Source organism: Notothenia rossii, assembly GCF_949606895.1.
Source record: "Notothenia rossii genome assembly, chromosome: 2".
Classification (NCBI taxonomy): Eukaryota; Metazoa; Chordata; class Actinopteri; order Perciformes; family Nototheniidae; genus Notothenia; species Notothenia rossii.
Genome location: NC_136904.1, coordinates 38,152,612 through 38,174,746, shown reverse-complemented (window position 1 = coordinate 38,174,746; position 22,135 = coordinate 38,152,612). Strand labels below are relative to the sequence as shown.

General features: G+C 42.3%; 1 protein-coding gene across 2 annotated transcripts in view; it reads left to right on the top strand.

The window, feature by feature from the left end:
* Positions 1-8,501: 8,501 nt before the first annotated feature.
* The window catches only part of cdh8 (cadherin 8), a 132,869-nt gene continuing 119,235 nt past the window's right edge, over positions 8,502-22,135 (top strand). For both annotated transcript variants that reach the window (XM_079666499.1, XM_079666498.1), the window contains exons 1-2: positions 8,502-8,803; positions 10,737-11,247. In XM_079666499.1, the coding sequence (XP_079522625.1) occupies positions 10,990-11,247 (258 nt within the window). In that variant the 5' untranslated portion in view covers positions 8,502-8,803; positions 10,737-10,989. The remainder of the gene's footprint in view (positions 8,804-10,736; positions 11,248-22,135) is intronic.

Below are 22,135 nucleotides of genomic sequence, written 5' to 3'. Positions count from 1 at the left end.
TTTCTGTGCTTTGTATGCACTGCATATGTCATTTACCAGCCTTCTCCTGAAAATAGGTTCCCAGAAACAGCATTATCTGTTTTTTGATATCCCACATAACTATTTTAAATGTTGGTCAGCAGAAATCAACAAAGTGCAAAAGTTCAGTGCGGATTGGTTTTTCAAAACAAACATGAGACTATTGCTAGCTTTTCGTGTCCCGTTAAAGCAAAAGTCAATGCATACTTTTTAGTTTTTAATTTAGGTCCGGAACTTAAATAGTGTAAAAAAATATACTTATTTCAAGCAGAATCATGAGCTTAAACTAGCCAGGCCCCGTGGTTGCCAAAACAAAGCCAGGGAGTTTTTTCTTTAATATATTAAATTTACCATTTTTGTCAAAAACGAAGAACCTAATACTGGAAAAAATATGTTTACATCGAAAGTAAAATGATAATTCTGTCCAGTTATATGATAACATAATTTTGTTGCAGACAGGGTTTTATTTAATGCAATGTTACAACCATAAACAATTGTTACAACATTGTGTTGACCCAATAGTATTGTGGTGGGGTGAGGTATGGGGTCATACAGTATTCTTCCCAAAACTATGTCTTGCACCCTATTGGGAAAAAAACTATTCACTGTAAATAAGAAACGTAGCGATTTAATACCTACATTTTTTACATTGTTTGAATAAATTAGAATGTTATGGATTTGTCCTAAGGATATGATATAATAAATCGTTCAGCCATGCTCAAAGTGAAATTCTAATTCAACGCTGACCCGCAAACACATGCTCAGCTGTTTCCCTGTTCTCACCTGAAAAAATACATTTTAATGTTACTCATGAATTAGATCAGTTAATTAATGCTTACAATAGCTAAATGCAACATCTGCTAATGAATTGAAGTCATTTCAGTGTCAGCCAACAATTTTAGAACAGCATATAAACTTGTTTTTTAAAATGTGTTGGTGGGCTGTGTGTCATGTGAGTTAATTCACAAGAGTTCTATAAACCTCCTTTTATAGCGAAGCGTTCATGAATATTTAATATGTTGCTGGGTTTTATTGTCTCTCCCTGGCCATTTTATATATTCTCCACTTTATTCTCTTCTCCTGTATTTTTATGTTTTTCTGATCCCTCTGTTTGTGTTTTATTATATTGTTGTTGTATTGGAGTTTATGATTTTTATTTGCTGTTCTTTCGTTAGGAAAGACCTTTCTTCAGAAAACTTCTCTATGAGAAAAGTTTATTATTATTATGGAGTAAATTAGGCCTCTATTTGGACATTCCAATAAGAACGCAATAGACTCAATATATATATAAATAAATATATGTAGTAAGCAAGCCTCATAATCATTCCTGATGCTGTGCTTGTTGCCGCTGCTCTTCAACCTTGGATACTCATTTGTCGCTCCATCCCCTCAGCGTCTTATTACATGCGTCCCCTAATGAAGCAGGAATAGAGTCCCTGTTTGTTCTATCAGCGGGGGACCGAGGACTGTCCTGCATAATTGGGAAGTAAGTGGAATAGATATGTGAAAGTGAATAAATAAGCCCAATGTAATTAATGAGGACCAGCGATTCGACCGATGATAATTAAATCCGCTGTGTTTTTTAATTTGCATGATTAAGATGTTAGTTAACGTTATGTTGTACCCACGCGTCGCAGGTTGTTCACTCTCAAAATATCAACATGTCAGAATTCTCAACACTGCACTTAATTATCTTCAGGAGCTTTAAAACTATCAGCTAAATCAATTAACTTTAATCTCCAACCAATTAAAGTGTGACTTTTAGGAATGCTAATGTGCCACATGCTGTACTTATACTTCGGGCTCGCTCAAACACACCCACAATGTGTCAGTGACGTCAAGCGTTGGGGGGGATTGGTTGCACATTTTCTGAACAAAACACTCAAAGTGTTTAAGCAGGAGGGATATTTTAACATTCTCCTTGCACTCCACTCAAATATAAGTTTGATTATTTTCCATGTTTCGTGATTCAAATAAGGTCAGGAGGAGTGATTTGCATATTTAAAAAAAAATAAAGGATTTTTAAAAACCTGCCGCAGAGGTTTTGAAGAGAGCCAAATGGAAGGAACCAGCCAGGGTACTCAATTGTGCTGTTAATATTATACTGTCAAATGGAGAGGGCAACACTTGACAATGAAGAACAATGAGTATTTCCAAAGCCTTTTATGTCCACCAGCCACACGACTTTGAGTACAGCACTTTTACTGATATTCTATATTAATGTTTTATTGACCGAGACTGGGGGACAAGGTGAAGAGGAGGAAAATGAAGACACTTTTTGTCAATTCAGACACAGAGCCATTCCCCCTGCCCCCATCTCTCACAGTACTCTAATTCATGAATGGCATTGTAACGTCATTGTAACCTTTCTTTTGCCCTAATGGTTTTGGCAGCAGCCCAGAATCTTCAGGAGATTCAATCTCTTGGTCACCTGGGAAATCCTGGTAGCATGATGTGAATGACCATTATTCTCAATGGTCTACCTTCAATTAAAGCTGCAATGTTGATTGTTTTTCTTGATAATACAATCTTACCAGATGAGTTTGACATATAAAACAGCTTCAGTCTGAATGTGTCCGACCTTGGGTGTTTATACATCGTTAACTGAAACAAAACGCTTTACAACGTGAGCAACAAAATGTGTATTTAAAAAGATTAATATGAGCGTGTTTCGGTTAAGTTGAGGCCACTTTTTCATTAGGTTAAGGCAGTGGTTCTCAAAGTGGAGGGCGCGCAGAGGCACGACAGGGCATGCCTGTCGCAGAGGCGAGAGACCAGGAGGAAAATGGTTATTAAAAAATATATATATATATAATATTCTGAAAAATGATTGATTCGAAAATAATATGATACAGTACTATTACGTATGGGTCTCTGTGTTTCATTAAAGCTCGGCTCTGTGTGTGTGTGTGGAACGAGCCATTTTGTGTGCGTGCGGGAGCGAGAGAGAGAGAGCGCACCGGTACCGGAGATCGTTGTTGTTAGCTTCTGGTGCTAGCGAGCTATGCTAACGGATATAACGAGTTTTTTCAACAACAAGGTGGAGGAGAGTCCTCTCCTGTCAGACTGAGAGACTCAGTGAGCTAAAGGACTCTCTGAGTGTTATCTCAGTGGGTCTCAAACGTTTTGGTCACCATTAATGTAAACAATTATTTCGGAGGTACACGTTTATATGATCATTATAGTTATAAAAAAATAAGAGAATAAATGAAAAACAGGTATGAAAATTTACTATATGACAGTAAAAAAATAATAAAGTTAAAAGGGAGTGATTTGTAAAATATCCATAAAGAAAAAGTAAATCTGTTGGGTGTTGAGAGAGGTATCCATAGATCTCTTCATTTTGCTCTCAAAGTGCACCAGATTGATGCGTTTAACTTCAATATTTAAAAATAAATCTTCCCGGGGGAGCTTGCCCCCGGACCCCCCTATGTAAGGTCCACACACCATCTATAAAAATAGCACTTTACCTCTGCTTACACCTATATGCCGTGAGCTGATTATCGAGCCTTCATTGTAACAGTCGTGGGTACATTGTATATATGCGTGGGGAATGTTGCAGTAGAAAACTCCACTGTAGCGACTGGTACATTAATGGGAAACTTTAAATGTTTCAGCACCCTCTATGAAACGTCAAGCTACCACACAGCACCCCCAAAAGAAATCTCTGGCGCCGCCACTGAGCCTGACTAATTGTGTCGGGGGGGCCCGACTTTTTTTTTTTCTCCAAAGGGGGGGCCTGACAGAAAAAGTTTGAGAACCACTGGGTTAAGGAAAGGTTGTGGTTAGGGTTCCCTTGTGTAGAAGCCAAGATGTAGTAATAACTATTTTTAATTTAATAACTGCCAGTAACCTAAACATTTTAACTACCCAAACATTTTGAGAACAACTGATTTCCTGTGGAGCTAAATTGGTCGCCTTGAAAACAATTAATAGGATTTTTACTGCCATCTAAATTTCACATGAAGCCAGTGCAAATAAACCAGCTCCAGGGTAGGGCTGTACCCGGATATCCGAATATTCGTTTGTTCGTTGGACTACTATTCGGGTTTCAATTTCGTTATTCGGATATTCGGTTTGCGCTGCGGCTGCCAAAATGAATGTATTGAAAACTCAAATATCAACGTAAGAGTTTGTGTCTCTTCGGGGGTGCTAACACTGAACCATAAACGTTATTGTTTACTTTCTCCGTCTTTATATTATATCTATATGTAGATATTACTTTTTCTCCATTAATCTCCGTCACGTTGTTTCCATAGAAACAACAACTTCCTGTCAACAGCGCTAACTCTCCTTCAAAATAAAAGCATGTCCATACAAAATAGGAAGCCTATACAACTGCAACGAAACACAAACACAATGCAATATCCTTTTAAATTTCAAAGAACACAAATTGGGTTGTATACATGAACAAATAACTATAAAACAACAATACTGTAGAATAACAAAATTAATGCCCCGATTAAACCGAAATACACATGTTGAAGCGGGCCGAATATTCGCTGCTGATTACTACCGAATATCCGGAGCCTGGAAAATGGTATTCGGGACAGCCCTACTCCAGGGTTATATGGAAACACTGTGGAGCTGAAACTCTCAACTCCCTGCATGCTTAGGCTTGTAGAGCCTTACCCTAATACTTGGTAAACTTCTTGGTCTAAAAGTGCAAGATAGACATAACAATGTAGGATTTGTGTGATCTGCTGCGTAAAGACAACATTTTGGAATGTTGTTAACAGGACATATCAAACTATTTTAAGAGTCTAGGGAGTCTGATTTAGTGATATCTCGTGGTGAGGTTGCAGATTGCAACAGACTAAGAACCCCTCCCCAAACCACTGGCCTTTTCAATGTTTCAGGGAATCAACAACGTCCAACATGTTTTGTTAAACTGTTAAAAGCCCATAGCTAGAGTTTGGTTTGTCCACTCTGGGATAGTAAATGGGGGCACACCATGGCGTATTCCGTAGGAGAGAAACCACTTACATTTGTTCATTCTAGTCTAATGAATACACAAAACACACAATTCTATTTTTAGGTAATTGTACATTAGTGAACAAAGTTAATATTATTTTCCATTACTGTCAATACATCAAAGTTATCCTTAAAATTGAAACTTGCAAGATGCATTTTTTTGGAACCAGAATTGGCCTCTTGGTTTTTTGCGAAGAGTCCTTATTTCCATGACGACAAGGTGTCACAGGTCATGCAAACTTAAAAATCAAGTTGTTCTTCTCGTTATGACAGTTTTCCCTTGAAGGCACCTTTCCAAAGAGGAAAATATTTTTGCAGGATTTTCTATGGATGAGCTTGGCCAGCTGCAGCTGTTGAGGGTTGGGGTGACACGGCAGGGGGTGAGAGGGGGCCTACCAGTGACGATTACAATAAAGAAATAGTAAAGAAGAAAGAGCATGAAGTAAAGAAGAAAGAGCATAAAGTAAAGAAGAAGGAGCATCAGGCTGAAAGCATAGTTTGCCATTCCTGGTTACTCAACCTCAGGCTGGACACTGTTTCTATGAAGACTCATCAACATGATTGATAGGTGTTAAGTCAGCCAAATGAGTATGCAGGGATGCTGGTGGTGGGGGTTATTTGTAGAAATGTGTCCTTGATGACACTTACCCCTGCTTTAACAGGCTCATACCTGCAACTGAGAATACCCTGGTGTGAGAAAGTTGTGTGCTTGAAGTGATTGACCAGAGAACAAATAACATACTAGAGAATCCAAGTCATGCAAAACCATGACCAAATAGTACAATCCCGCTGTGGTGAGTTTCGAGAGTTTCAGATGTTGAAGTCAGAAGCACACACTGCAACAGCTCTGTGATTAATACCACTGACAAAGCAGTAACTAATGATCGATTGAGGATGCTTGGATTCTAAAGACCATTTCCCCTTCACTTGCTTGCCTTTTTTTTTTTTAAACCCTTCTGATATTTTGATCACTGGCAGGGGCCATGTAGGTGGAATTAATCACTAAGTTAAAGCTATAGAGCCTTCTCATTTTCACAGAACTCCACTCACAGAACGAGATTTTGAATGATGAGTGGGTTTCAGATTGACCTGATGTTAGCGGTGCAATTACCTTACTTTTCAGAGAACGTGCCATGAATGACAGTCATTTGGTTTATGTAGACTTGTATTTAGCATGAATTAGGGCTGTGCTTTGGCACTTTTACGGTGTGTTAGGCACTGTCTGTCTGTCTGTCTGTCTGTCTGTCTGTCTGTCTGTCTGTCTGTCTGTCTGTGTGTGTGTGTGTGTGTGTGTGTGTGTATGTGTGTGTGTGTGTGTGTGTGTGTGTGTGTGTGTGTGTGTGTGTGTGTGTGTGTGTGTGTGTGTGTGTGTGTGTGTGTGTGTGTGTGTGTGTGTGTGTGTGTGTGTGTGTGTGCAATACATCAAAGTAATTATACCACACAAAGAGGTCCAGCATGTTGTATGTGTTAAGAAAGAAGATGGAGTCACTGTTACGTCACTTATTGGCTTGTGGACTTGAGTTTTGAAGCCTTGAGTTTAGAATTGTGTCCGTCCCCACCTTGTTTTAAACCTGAAGTGACACTGTGAATGAGGTAAAGTTGTTAGCGGAAACATGGAAAACACCCAGAATGTGAAGCGCTGTGTGGTTGCAAATTAATAACAAGGTAGATGCACCCTCAAGCAATCCTGCTTGTATTTTACTCTAATTCAGACCATCATTTCCAAAAAAATACATTGTGCTTTATCCAAGAAGACTATAAACTAGGGATTGAGGCCATATTCTTATTGGAAACATGTTTATGAAGGTAATAAATCAAGTAAGAAGTACAGCGATTTTCTCATAGACCTCTATGCAATTGGACTTCTTTTTAAAAGCAATCTCTTATTGTGACCATAACAATGCAAAATTGAAGAAAACTAGAGATTGAGATCACAAACGTTTTGGAACAATCTTTACGAAGGTAATAAATTAAGCGAAAGAAGGGGAATACTCTCATAGACTTCTATACAACTTATCTTTAAAACCAATGTAGGCTCCCCCTGCTGGCCATTAGAAACAATGTTACATGCACACTGGCACTGACTTCACTCATACTTGGATGTTTTCCTCTAGGTTTACTTAAGTCTTCTTTTAACGTCTCATATGTTTAAGTAAATATGATTATCTATTCATTTACTTTTCTTAACTAGACCTTCATCAGGCAAATGTAGTCTTGTATTCAAAATGTTGCAACTATTTAAAGAAAATGTGCAGGTTAGACAGGAAGCGTATTTGCAACTTTTAATCAACTCATCCCTCCTACACAAATGCCACACAGGATGGATTTGAAAAGTTGTTTCCTGCCCTGTTTACGTATACTTACTGTGATTTTTAAATGAACAGCCGCCCGGAGCTTTCTTTTTTCATACATTTAACTCTCCACACACACGTCCGATATGTGTCCGTCAATGAAAAAAACTTCATTCATTCCGAGGAAGAGAAACATGGCTCAACATTTACAGCCTAATGTATTATGCAGCAGAGTCTTTTAAAAAAAGATGATTGGAGAATTCCCAACTGAAACGCAGCTGCAACATCAAAGTGTGAGTGGGAAGGAAATTAAACGGTACAGAAATAAATAATGGTAGACTTGATGTCTTTGCTAATTGGGATCTCATGGCACTCGGGTCAAAAGGCCTCCACTGTGAGCCTAAGAGGCTGTTATGTTAAGGGGGAACAATAACATGTTGTGCTTTGACTCCCTGAATATGCATGGCCGCACTTCAGGTTGAGTTGAGGGAATGGGGAGATATCAGCATTCCGAGATTTAATACTCTGTGGTTTGTTTCATCAAACGAGTGTCATAGCCCAGGGGAAAAAATCAACCTGTGTCAGACAATACACTGACCATCCTCTCCTGCTTCACTAATGAAGGCTGCTCTCCCCCTCCCCCCAAGGCTGCCAAGTATCCGGACAAACACTAGAGGGCCCTCTCCGTGGACAGCAGCATGGGCCCCCTTCTGCTGTCACTCACACTCAAACACAGCTATGCAACCATGACCTTTTCACAAACGGTTTTAATAAGACCTGTGTAACACTTCCCCTGCTACTTGTCTTTCAATAATGTGGGCTTACGTTTTTCCATCATGTGTTGAGAATACAAATAAACTATCACTTTAAAGGGCCAGGGAATTCAATAAATTGCCTTCAAGAGGATAGTTACATTCTATTGTGCCAAATGGGCACAACGTCCATCTGTTTGCTGCTATCGAATGACAGAGTAAATGAGCTTCGGCTTCGTTTTACTAATTACCTGGCTTCCACTAATAACCGAGAAAGGCGAGGGTCATCTCAAATACAATTATAGAGTGGGGGAAAATGCAGTAATGAGAGGGTTTTTACCTGCACACACCTTGCCTACAGCTACGGTGCACCCGGCAATTTGAGACGATAACCTTTGCGCGTCAGTGCCTGGGCAGAGCGGCATGCGTTCATTTGTGCGCCTGTTGACCCGGCTCCTCATCAACCCAATGAGCGCCGTGCAAGGGAGGCTCTCTTCGCCGCCGTGCATCTCTCCTCCATCTCCCTCCTCACTTTTCCAGTCGGCCAGCAAGCCTGTCGGAGCTCTTAACTACAAGCCCCACACTGTCTGTCTGTCACTCTGCGCGTTGACAAACTGCGGGAAGGATATCTAGCCTCTTGCCTCTGCCGTTTTTTCCCTCGCTTTCCCATCAAACGCCTTTGAATGAAACGAATTGGGACTTTTAGTTTTTGCGTAACGAGAGAAACATCGTGAAATGATGCAGCAGCAGCGGATGCAAGTCTCTTTGGTAAGTCACCGTAAACCTAACAGGTATTACTGATGGTGTTTAGTGGGTGGACTTCTTCTCTTTCTCCATAGCGGGGTTTCAGTGCTTTTCCCCCCGGCACGCAGCCACGCAGCAAGTCTCCCAAAAGGTCTGCAACTTAGGCTGCTTTATTTATTCACATTTCACTCTCCTATGTCGGGATTGGTCTCGCTTAAATGTTGCTTATGTATGCTTTATTCCCGTAAACCGGACTGCTTGTGCGCTCGAGTCCCACATTTGATGCACTGACACGGGCTCATTGGAAACAACGTATCCTGAAATGGTAAAACTTCAGAGAGACAGGGAATTAAGGTAATTTGGGTACGTGATGCAGACTTTAGAGGCTGTTAAAGGCATGAAGTTGAAACTTGGTGGGTTATTTATTGGTTTTATTTGACATTATATTGGAAAACGAATAGCTCATGCATGTGTATGGACTACCTTGGACAGCTCCGCCGCTGCCGGTGCTCGGTGTGCGGCTGAGCCGTCTGGACCGGCTGTTTTCTTCCGGGGAGTTGTGCTACCCCCGTGGTGCTGAAACAGGCTGCTTAGTCACGATCCAAAATTACTTAAAATGCTCTAAAATAACAGGAAATATCTTATTTTTACATAAGCTATTTATGTCTAATTGGTACAATTATAAAAATGTTTATATGTGTATTTGTTCAGGTTTTTACTCTCATGTTCAAATGGTTTGCGCTTTTTTTCCTTGCATATATTTAACTAAATCTGCCCCAGTCTCCGGGTTATAGTTGTAGAATGTCACAGGATCCCTCCTCACTTCATGATATTGCAGTTGGCTTCAGGTGGAATGCGTTATTGTCCTTGGAATTGCTCTCCTGAAGCCACACACGCAATATGAGCACAGTGACATGCAGTGTGTGGTAAAAGTTACCGGAATTAACCGGGCTGTGAATCACAGCCCAGTTAATTCACAACCTGTGATAGCATGTGTCCACCTGCATCAGATGAGTCTGAGGACAGCTCAAAGACAAACCTTTGTGTCTTTGTTTTTTTTATTTTCTTCCTCTAGGTTTTGCAATTTTGGGATCAATGCATATCAGTGTGAAGCCACTGAGGTTGTAAAATGGATATTAAAGCTAAAACAGTTCTTGATTAAAGGGCAGAATTTACATATATTTCTCATCAGAGTCACTCGGATGCGTTTAATTTTTGTATTTTATTTCAGTCTTTTTGTGTTAAAAGTTACATTTCATGCCTATTAGGGAAAGAGGTTGTTTGAGTGTTATAAAACATCAATGTTGAAACACCTTCCCTGAATGCCTTCACATGTATCTCATCTGGATGATACCTGCAGCGCTGTTGACATTGTAGCGCTCACCTGCTGCCACCCCATCAATCTGAGGCTTAAAAAAATCTTGCGTGCAAGGATGTTTAAGGAATTTGATTGCAGAATGATGACAATAATTTCTACACAGAAAATGTATTGTGAAGACATTCATCATAAAGGGGAACATGTAATTGCTCAAAATCTTTCCGGGATAATCCCCAGAACAACAGATTAAAGCAACGCAATCTGATGTTGTGGGCTGAATAGCCTCGGAGTACAGACATCCCCATTTGTTGTGCAATTGTAGCAGCATTATATGGAAACACGATTGGGATAAAGTGCCATGAATGCTGCGGCAAGATCTTTCGCAATGATGAAGTGACATCTTGCCTTCTTGTCCCAAAATGAGAATTTTCTTCCTAAAACCCGTTTTTCGTTTATTTTCCTTGCCTCAGAAACTGTTTTCCCTTCCCTTCTCATTGCGTTTGTCTCCTCTGATTAGTTCAAATGTGTATTGGCCTCCACACTCTTTATCCCTGCCTCCCTTTTTTCTCCCCCCACCTTCTTCATACAACTCCTCACAACACTTTAAGACAACTAACGGACAACTGCTTCCTTTTACAGGTCTCCCCCTCGGAATAACACCAAATGGATGCTGCGCAGAGCTCTTCACCCCCTCACCAACTGCTATGGAGGCATGCCAAGCCATGCAAGTGACCTTTATCGCACCATGAATGTAGGCTCTGCAGTTCAAAGAGGACACAAGTAACCTTTTCTCATTATCTAAGAAGGAGCTGTTGATCTGACGACAGGAGCCAAAGAGAGACTTTGTAAGACAAATAGACGGACAAACAAACAAAAACACACGGGAGACAGGATGCCACGGCGGTCAGAAGAGATGCTGGTGGATCTGTGGATGTCATTGCTGCTAGTGTGGATTACTTGCGTTCCCTGCGTGTCTATGACTCCGATCATAGGCCCGTCGAAAAGTACACAAACTGGTGGGTCCGCAGCGGTGGTGAGCGGCCCTGGCGAAGGACAAAGATTACTGAGCCGCGCCAAGAGGGGATGGGTTTGGAATCAAATGTTTGTGCTGGAGGAATTTTCTGGACCCGATCCAATTCTGGTTGGCAGGGTGAGTGCTGTGATTGTCAGCGTTATATTAAGCTTTCTTATCGTGTGGAAACATTAATTCGGCCATCTGAATGCTCCCTCCGTTTTTTTCTCCGTCTTCTTCTTCCCATGGGCAGTGGGAGGGTTTTGGGTTGTCAAGGGGAAGCAGAGATACGGGGACAAGAGAGAGGGATGGAATGCTTTTAGCAATAATTAAACTCTCATTAAATAATGGTTCTCATTTTCTGTGTTGGACGTCCTTGAAAACCAAGATAATGTGTAACAGACAGATTTTAATGTTACTTTGGTACTATTTTCCACATAACATTTTAATTTCAATCTACGATTTTTCACCCACAATAATTTCTTTCTGACTCTTTGACTTTGACATAGCATAAGAAAAACGTATTTAGTCGGTTTTCTTGATGAATAGCACTGCAGGCTAATCCTGCGGCTAAGGGCCACCTGCTCCCTGGTCTGTGTGGAAGTGTAAGGCTGGTTTCAGGGGTTGAGGGGAGGGGAAAAGCCCGGCCAAAGCAGCTTGTTCACAGCTCATTGCTGGGACTCACCTGGGGAGAGTCGGCCTGGCAGTCACGCTCGCTCCCCCCCCCCCCCCCCCCCCCCCCCCCCCAGAATATCACCCAGCCACTTTGGCATGGAACGCGAAAGCAGGCCACGAAGCATATTTGATCTCGTTCAGTAATAGCTTTCACAAGCAGTGTCGTGGCGCCTGATATTTGATAATTGGTAATTTTTGCTTATGACACTTTGCCATTGAAATATACATTGTCCCCCCTATGACATGGCACATGAAACAAAACAGCTGAGAAAAAGAAATCACTTGCAGTCCAAGCAAACACTTTTCATTTCCTCTTATTTATTTATGTTCCTGTCCCTGGCATTGTCATATGGCTGCATCAATTAAACAGTTGCCACCATGTGGGATTTGCACCTGTGTTTTCCAAATACCATACGAACACAAAAATGCTGTTAAGTGATGCATTAATTTTTCAAGCGAGTCAATTAGGCAGCCTCTGCTGGATTCCATAATGGCTACTCATCAAAATGCTGGAACAAACACACACTCATCAGGGGCCACGGTGACCAAACATCACCATGGCATTTGTGTAGACATTTGAACTGCAGATGTCTTAAAACATGGCAACAAAGACTACATGTAATGCCTACAATCATCAAAAACCCACAGTTTGAACACCATGCTGTGTGAGTGTGAAACGCTACAGGGGATTGGTGGCACAAAATCAACTTCCCCTGTCATGAGGGATGCTTTTTCCCAAGGCCTCTCTTAATGCTTTGCAACAAACTTGACAATATGGATAGGTTAGTCACAGGCATAAGCATCTTCCTGTTGAAGGACATTCAAGGATTGGGCGCAGGGCACGGGTAAAAAGAGGGGGGAAGCTCAGGATGAAGAAGAACTAGCCTTTTGCGAGGTGATGATGATGATGATGATGGGTTGCGTTCACTGCAAGGTTAAGTGCTCATGACTATGCCTGGCAGAGCTAAGATAAGTCCTGTGTTGAACCAAAGATGGCACTGTATTGGTTTATAAATCTCTCCCTTTTCTCTGTGTTTCTCACGCTTGATTACAAAATGAATCAAATGGGTGGGAGGTGTGATTCAAACGGGTCACGCAGCGCTGTGTATTATGTAGTTTCCTGCTTTGTCTGTGCTATTATCAAGGAAGAGCAGGCCAGGACTGGACTCTTTCCACCCCATAGTTTTTTATTACCCAGTGTGCTCTGAGGTTTAATTATACGAAGCATCCCCAATCTACTGTCTGTGACTAGGCTCCCCTCAACTACACCGACACCAGACTGAGAGATAGTGCTTGTGAGAGGGACAGAGAGGAATTGTGCCATCGATTTTTAACCGCGTGTCATTCTCGGTGTTCTCTCTCTCGGCGGAGGCTATTAGCATAAACGCAGGGAAGTCGAGGGAGGAGGGTTTAGAGGAGGCGGACGTGTGGAAGAGTGAGAAGGACGGCCACAAGGCGTGACAGCACCCTTCCCTTTCGCTGTTCTTCTCCAGCGCGCCGTTTTCCTGACATTGTGATTCACTGAGCGCCGTGTTTTCGTCAGCCCCCGCCAGTCCCGCGGAGCAGACATGCGCTACCTGTTAAAGTGAAGCAGGAGAGACAGCTGTGAAAGCTTGTTGCTCAGATGTGGCTTTAAAAAGGAACACTGTGTTGGAAGGGATTTGAAGGATTACTCATCACGAGCCAGGGACGCTTCAGAAATAACGCGTCATTAAGAATAGAAACGGGCAAATGGAGTGTGAAGGTAGATGGGCTTGAATATATTGCTCACACGGAAGGGGGGGGGGGGGGGGGCTTGGGGACACGTGTTTGCTCGTTGTTGGCGACGAGTGGGAAATAGCTCTTCAACAAGTAGAGACCCTCATGTAGGCTATTGGAAGGCAACAGAGGGTACTTTTAGGTAAAGCAGCTCTCGGTTTACCATTCCACAGCCATAATGGGAAAGTATAGCCTGGTTTTTAAAGTAAAGGAGAGTCCCTAAGTGTTTAAGGTTGTTGAAGACCTTGCTTTGTTTTTGTATGAGGCCTATACAAACCCTAATGCCATGTTTTCCCACCATTTTGCCTCTTCAATCAAAGATATTTCAATTATCCAGACATACAAAGAGGCAGCTCATTTACACCAGGCCATTAAAAGCAAAACATCGCCTCAGAACAAACAGACAAACACAGAACAAATTGCTGTGTTTGCATCAAAGAGAAGTCAGAATTCTTCCCTTTGTAATGCGTGGCAGATTGATGGCTTGAATATCTAACAGCCTCAGACGTAACTTTTCTAGACTCCCTTATTTACCCGACAATCATTAAGCATATGGTGTGTGAGGATTGATAATGATGCGTCCCGCTCTGACGAATTGTCGCGCAGATCTGGTAAATTGACTGATCCCTCATCCCATTGTCCAACACTTTTATCCACCGCAGCATTGTATGTGTTTTTTTCGCACAAAGATAAATGATAATCAACCATTAATATTCATAAATTCAGGCTTGCACTGCAAGATTGCAAGGACTGACAGCGAAACAGAGAGGAAACAAGGCTTTGATTATTGATTCAGCAAAGAAAACGGATATGTTCGCATGAAAAAAAACTTTGTGTCTTTGTTTGTGCTGAGAGAGAAATACAAGCGTCATTCTTCCAAACAAGCTGTTTGACAGGAATCCCAACAAGATGTGCCAAAGTACTTTTAGATAGGTGCAGTAATGGAGGTCCGCAGGCTGTTTTGGCTTGAAGCAGAGGGGATAGTCTGCAGTTTAAGTGATGTATGCTTTGTACACCTCTAAAATTGAAGACTCTTTTCTAGTACGGACTTTCCTGAGATGCTGTAATCCTTCTGCCCGGTTTAGAGGTCCACTCGGGTGAAACTGATAAGAAATCAAAGCTTGGATTCATTGGTTAAGTATGTTCCTTGAGAAAACAGGTGCCCTTAATATGTATGCATGCATTTTCTGAAATGTGTTGCTCTTTTTTGCCACTTCAGTAAATAATTTGTTATCTGGGATGTTTCTTTTTTTTGCCCCAACGTTTTTTTTGCTTTGTTACCTTCTGCACTTCGGACTGCTGGTACACAATGTGGGATATCAGTCTATAAATACTGAAGCAAGCTACTTCTCCTCGGCTGGATTGCCTCGTTCTGTCTCTGTCCCCCCACCTCCACCTCTCTCCCCTCTTTGTTTCTCTGTAACTGGGTGATTATAGAGAGATTGACTCTTGAGCTCAAGTAAGCTCGCCTCCGGGGCCGATGAGGTGTGGTAAGATGACATTGTTCGGCTTTGGCAATGCGAGGCAGCAAGGCAAAGCTGGGGTGGGATTGAGTCTTGACTGCAGCATACTCTCAGGTTCTCTGCCTTCCACAGGACAGACTGTTACTGGTTTACAGACTAGATGTTGATCCCAGTTCTTGAGTTGTGTCAATGTGTTTCCCCTTTCTGATGTTGTCAGCCCAATGGATAGTTGTTATCAGTGGTTATAAGAATCATAGATATGGGTTAGAAGTGGCCTGCTAAGCCGACTAGTAGGTTCATAAGACCGTTATGACCTTTTCACATGGTTGATCACCATTACAGATATAATACATCACACACCTCTAGCAGCCTTAGTTATTATGTTGGGAGCAAAGGTGGAAGTAAGGTGCCTTAGAGTAGAGAGCACCAAAGTCTGAAGGTGGAGGTCAGGGTGGATAAAAAAAAAAACAGAACAAGAGCGCCCAGGAGCATGGAGTTAGTGAACATTGAGATACCAACCTGTTTTAGGGTACGTTACGCAACAATTTACACATTTTAACCCAAAACCATGATTTTTTCCAAACCTAGCCAAGGAGTTTGTTGCATAACTCTAACCCAGTCATTTTGTTTGATTTCACAACGTTAACCATGTGTTTACAACATTGCGTAAACGGGTCCTGACAAAGCGTCCGTATATGAGAATACATTGTTGACCCCCTTCTTTACGGAGTAATGTCAATGTGGCCTTTGAGCAACGATAATTCAACCTTAATTTGCATTAACCCCTTTCTAAGAAGCGGACATCTCGCTGTGCCTTTGATTGATAGATGCAGAGTGGGAGTTAATGAGAATAGTACCCGAATTATTGCCAGTGATTGATAGCCATTATGACACACACATTATAAGCGTTGGCTCGGTTATAATACATTGTCAAATATAGCCCAAATTAGACGCAGTGAGAGGAGGTGAATCAGAAAGCTGTCAATAAACCGAGGAATGGAAAATCCCGTCTGTATGTTTGTTGGACTTCATTTTGGTTTCTCACACCCACAGCAGCTCGTGGAGATGCAGCTCTGTAATCTCTCTTCAGGCAGCACCACAAAGATCCGTATTGAGCTGCATTCTAGCAGCAGCTCCTCTGTTTCCCAGCCCTTAGATCTCCATCCCCTCCTCTTGTGTAATTTAGAAAAAAAAACATGCTTACATCCCTCTGTTCTCTGCCTCCACCTCCTCTCCCTGCTCTGTCACCGCGTTCCTCTCTTTCCCCGAGGCTCACCTGTACAGTATATCACTGGTGCTGCCGGCAGGGCTATTATATCAATGGGCCCTCTTCCTTTCCAATCCCTCCCTCTGTCCGTCCCTCCCGGTCTGTAATACAACACAGGGCCCAGCGGTGGCTCTGATAGAGCTGTGGGATCACATTAGTGCTGCCCTCCAAGAGCTTGACAGGTTTTCTATGTCTCTGTGTTGTCGCCCGGTTCCCATTAAGAAGCAGTGTATGTGTGTGTCGTACAGTAGTCCAGACGGCAGTGCTGTGGACTAAAATGAGATGAGCGGACAGGCTCAGATGGAGTATATTTAGACGGTAAATACAGCGTGTCCGTGAAGCTTTATAGCTGGTGTATCTTTGCAAACACTCACTGGTGTCATCTTTTTTGAAAGATTTCTCCCTAAACTGCTCTCTGTGTGTCTTGAGCAAAAATTGCTGCAAATTCTGTTTGTGTTTCCAATTTACCAGTGACCTTGTCCTCGCTGGCGATATTGCTTTGAAGGCTATTGCTTTTATCTTAAATGTTATTGCTACTTTCAAATCGGCAGATCATTTTTTCGAAATATAATTCCGTTTCCCTTTTTCATGTCTATTTTCCGAACACACTCACACATATAAACACCACGCGCCGTCTCTCCTCTCACATGTACCTAGTCACCGCTCTGCATTAAATCACACACTGTATTTCCCTCCCTGCGTATGACCACGAGGGAGCTGAAATCATGTTGCATTTCAGTGTATCGCAAGGAGGCACATGACGCGTCTCGTCCGCGATCCCTGGAAGCTCTCTTGTGTACATGCATCAGCTGCAATTATAATTTAACAGGAAAGCACATCCATTCGCACGGCTTCAGAGTCCCCGAGCAAAATAACAAGCTTGCTGCTATCACTCACATCTGTGGCTCAGCGTGATTAAATCCATGTCGTACAGTGAGAGGCTCGGGCGGGGGCCACTTTCCTGAGCTCCTACACCCGAGCTAATTCAGAGTAAATGGCCCCTTTATGGTTTCACCTTGGACTGCGCCGCCGCGATTATCTCAATCCCATGCTGGTGTTTGTCAGTCAACGGTGTCAAACTCGTATGGCGAAATTCCTGAAAAAAGCCCCCGCGTCTCATTAACACTCCCCTACTCCCCACCCTTTTTTAACTGCTACTCTCATCTCCTCCTGCCTCCCTCACACTCTTTGGCCTGGGCTGCCTGTGCGGAGGCGGAGCGCTTAGCAGGCTAAATCATCTGGCGCTCTGCCTTGAACTTTGCTCTAACTAATTTATAGGAATTAAAGCAGTTCACCTCAAACGCTTGGCCCGTGCGCCACTCGGGCTAAATTAGTTTCCCAAAAAAAGGGGGGGGTTTGTTTATACTTTATTTTGATTATCAAGAGATCCATTTGCAATTGAACAGGCTTAAGCCACTTGGCCTTTTATGTCTTGAGCTGACATGTAAATGATTGTTGATAAGTCAGACAAAACACCAACCCTTGTATAATCGCGTTCCGAGACGCGGCGTTAAAGAGTCGGACATTCTGCTTACTTATGAATCCAGTCAAAACACTGGCCCGAGCATCAGCGGCTGCAAATGAGGTTACAATTATTCAAATCAGATTATTCAAATGAAAAGATTATGATTATCTGAAACCTTCTAATTGGCCCGTGCGTTTAACATGGAAGTCGTGGGCACAGCAGCAGCAGCTCAGAGATTCCTGCTCCGTGTGCCAGTGTGCTCTCTCGGAGCTCCATGTTTGGCTGCGCTCCCCAGGAGGCTTCCTCTCCTATGGATAGAGCCCAGCGTATATGTGAAATGCTGCAGGCGGCTGCAGGAAGCTTATCCCCGTGCCTCTGCTCCCATGCACGTTCCATCCGCCAAACTGGGACTGCCGGAGTAATCTTGTTAAGAATGGATGTTGTTATTGTGCAGCTGGATGTGCATTTGGCTTCTCGGTTAGCTCGGAGCACACGTGGGCTGGAGAGACAATGGGGAGGGAGTTTTGGATCCAAGCGGGGGGGAGTGAGTGCCTATTTCTGGCACTTGAAAAACGCCAGTCCTCCACCATTTAGTTATCCCTCCACATAATAACAACAAGCACGGTAAACAGTGGATGTGGCATTTACTTGAAGATGGGTGTCTTCACCTATAACAGGTATTAAAGATGATGATTATCGTCGGCGTGGAGCGCAAGGCGGAAGGTTGCTCACCTCAATCATTGAGTTGACAATAAAAACACACACACGGGAGAAATCAATGGTTTCGTCATTTGCTCTCTTCTCCCTCCCTTGACGCATCCACTCCTGACGCTGGTATCTGGGTGCCAACAGACTGTGGCTTTGACCTTTCTCACAAATGAATTATTTCGGTTTAATGATCCCTTCTGCAGGAAGAACAAAAAAAAAAGACCTGAAATAAAAAGCCACGGGAGGAGAGCAGGAGATGTAAAAGGGCACCCACACCTTATAGACTTTTCTTTTTCCCTCCAACCTTACTTTCAGTCTGCCTGTGAAGACACCTGTATCCCTCTAATAAAGCCTCTGCCTTGTGTTTGCGTCTCCAAGGTGCATGTGATACATCTAGCCCGAGCCTTATAAATGAACCGACTTCAAGGAGAAAATCCTCTGGATGTAACACGCAGGTGCCGATGATGGAAACACACGCTTCTTTGTGTGTTTGACACTTTTTTTCCTTTTTCCACCAATGTTTGATTAATTCTTCTTCTTTTTTCTGTCACATCAGAAGAAAGAGGTTTAGAAGTGGAGGAGAAGGTGGGGGGATGCATGAAAAATTCAAAACGTTATAATATAAAATCCAGATGAATCATGAATGCTTAATGGGAATCAGGAGCATGAACGTGCTGGATGTTAAAATTGTTCTCAAAGAATCCTGGTGTGAGTGCTTTGTCTGCCAGCCGCCGCGTGCACAAAGATGGACACGGCACGTTACGTCGCTTCGATGGCAACCAAATTAGGTGTTGGGGGACGACGAATAGCGGATGCCAGAAACATGTGAAAAGCTTTTCGGGGAGTAGAGGCCGGCTGTTATCGAAGTCTGGCTAATTGCCTCTATCCTAGCCACGGTCGCGTGTTGTTGTGCTCGTGGATTGGACATGCACCGACGGTCCGTCTGATGAAATATTAACAAATCTTTGCTAACACACGGTCTTCTCCATTGTGTTTTAATGAAAGGCAGAGTTCCAAGAAAAACTTCTGCTATTATGAATAATAGAACATCCAATTAGTGTAACATCATCGCAGATGAGTTTGATAAAAGAGCTGTTCTGCTCTAATGTGAGGAGGAGTGTGAACATTTAGTTAAGTTATCAAAGTGTTTGAATGTGGTCGGGCCGCGTGGGTCAATTGCTTATGACTAGGCACTGACGTCAGACAAGGTTGAATTTAAGGGAGGTTTTTTTACGAAGATTTACATACAAGGAAGTTCATCCAAACACAACTTAAAGTTGAACTGAGGTGGATTTTGACTTTTTTCCTAAGGAAAGAAGATATGATGATACTGTGATACTGCAACTGTGGTGGCTTTTTGTCTTTAACAAGAGGAGGAAGTCATTTTTGTACATATTTGTGGAAGGAGTGCCTAAGCCCCAAGCTCCCACCGCAGCAGTCGACTGATATTTGAGAGAGGAACTGTTAACTTGATGAAGAATGTCACATTACCTTCCAAGGTTCAGACAATACTTTTTTGTCCTCCCGTTCCCTTTTTTTTCAAACCCTCACATAGGACATTACCGTTTTTGTATATTTCTGTGTTTTGCCTTATACATTGTCCTTTCTTTACAGTATAATCAAGTTTTACACATCCCATAAATCAGCACAACCTCAGCTAATGATATCTCTCACTCATTAGAAACTTATATACACTATAATATGGGATATTTGCCCATAAATAAAAAAGAAACCAAAAACGGAGCTTGAATTTGATTACAAATAACTACTAACCATAACATTGAAAGAAACATTCAACACAGAAAATTGCACACATTTATTAACATTGTATCAGAACTGATTCGAATATTCTAACTTATTCTGTTCATTCGTTCTGCCCACTCTTTTGGGCAGTGTACCTGGGCTTTCTTTTGCCAGGAATTTACATTTTTTGTCCTGCCAATTTTGAAGACTACACCTGATATATATATATATATATATCATGTCCACAATCACACATGGCATGCTGAGCAGATTCGTCTGAATTTTCATCGACATCGTCCCCTTGAAAAATCAGCTCCAAAGCCTCAGCTGTAGTAAACTTCCTTGCCATACCTCAGTTTACTTTCAAAACACTAAAAGGACGTATTCCAACCTTTATTTTGTTTTCGCGCGTGGAATTATACCAGCTCTCGTTTCAGTTCACAAAACAACGGAACTGAGAGGCAACCCTCTGAATCAGACTCCGATTGGCTGTGACTGCATCCACCCAGAGTGTCCGATTCAGAAACGTGACTCTTACACTCTTTACGTCACAAACAAAGATGGTGGATGAGAATAGACCTATAAACATACAGAAAACGATTAGCAATGCGCCAGAATCAAGTTGAGACTATCCGCATCTTTTAAAACTTTACACACATTTCTTTCACCAAAATAAGTAAACGGCTCTCCATGAAAAACGTAAAGGTCCCATGTCATGGCCATTTCGACTGATCATAATTCCATTGTTGAGGTCTACTAGAATAGATTTATATTGTGCAATTTTCCAAACTCACATTGGTTTCTCATACAGCATCTCTGTAAACTACGTGTATTCACTGAATTTCACTCTCTGCCTTTAACGGCTCGTTGTAGCTCCAATAGCTCCAGCCCCCACCCTCCCTGGGAGCACAGTGTGCTCTGATTGGTCGGGACGTTGTGAATCGCGCTAAGCTCCGTGGAGGTGTTGTTTCCTTGTGTAGCGATACACAGCAAAACACAGCCAAACTCATCCTGAGCACACACAAAGTCACAGCCGAAGTAAAAACAATAAGTGTGGCTTGATATTGAGTAAGAAAAAGGTTGATAAACGCTGTGAGAATGGGTCTGCAGAGAGAATTTCGCCGCGATCCCAACTGTCTGTTATCAGCCTGCATCCAGGGAGGAGAGATCAGAAGAGCTGCTTGCACTGAGTGTGTGTGTGAAGAAGTCTGTGGATTGGTCAATTTGGACCAATCAGCGGGGGCTTAACGTAACGGCTCCGCGAACGTAACGTAGCGGCTCCACGGATTGGTCCATTTGGTTCCGGGTACGGTTGACATCATGCGTACCCGGAAGAATCAAATGGACAATGACGTATCTCCAACGAGGCGTTTTGAGGAGGTATTTTCTGTGTTAGAGTTTTACTCGCTACAGGGTTTACTTTGAGGGTTTGTGACTCTGCAGACCATTTACATGCATAACAACCTTCATAACACAGAAGGGGACGGGTAATAACCAGAAAAGCATGACATGGGACCTTTAATAGAGTTTTTATGGCCGTTTCTGTAGTTTAAGAGGAAAAACAGCTGAGAAGTTATGATGGCCCATGGGTCTCAGAGGGTTAATAGGATTTATAGAACAGTTACAGATGGTTATTTTCCTTGAATGTGTAGCCCTAATTGTCAGGTTGAGTTGCTAAGGGTTCTTTTGCCTTCTTCCCAATAAAATGGAATTTGATAGAACTCTGCTTAGGTGCTGAAAGTGCTGAAAATATATTTGAAAAAACTCAACAGCAATGTCTCCTTAGTGAAATCTTGAACTTGTTACTCAAGATAATCCACAGAGCTTGTTGTGAGCTGTTTCATAGGAACTACTTCTTTATCTAATAAAGAAGGTACTTATTTCCAACTTTAATCAACCTCAAAACAATCCAGATTGATACAAAAGTAATACAGGTAAGAAGTTTGG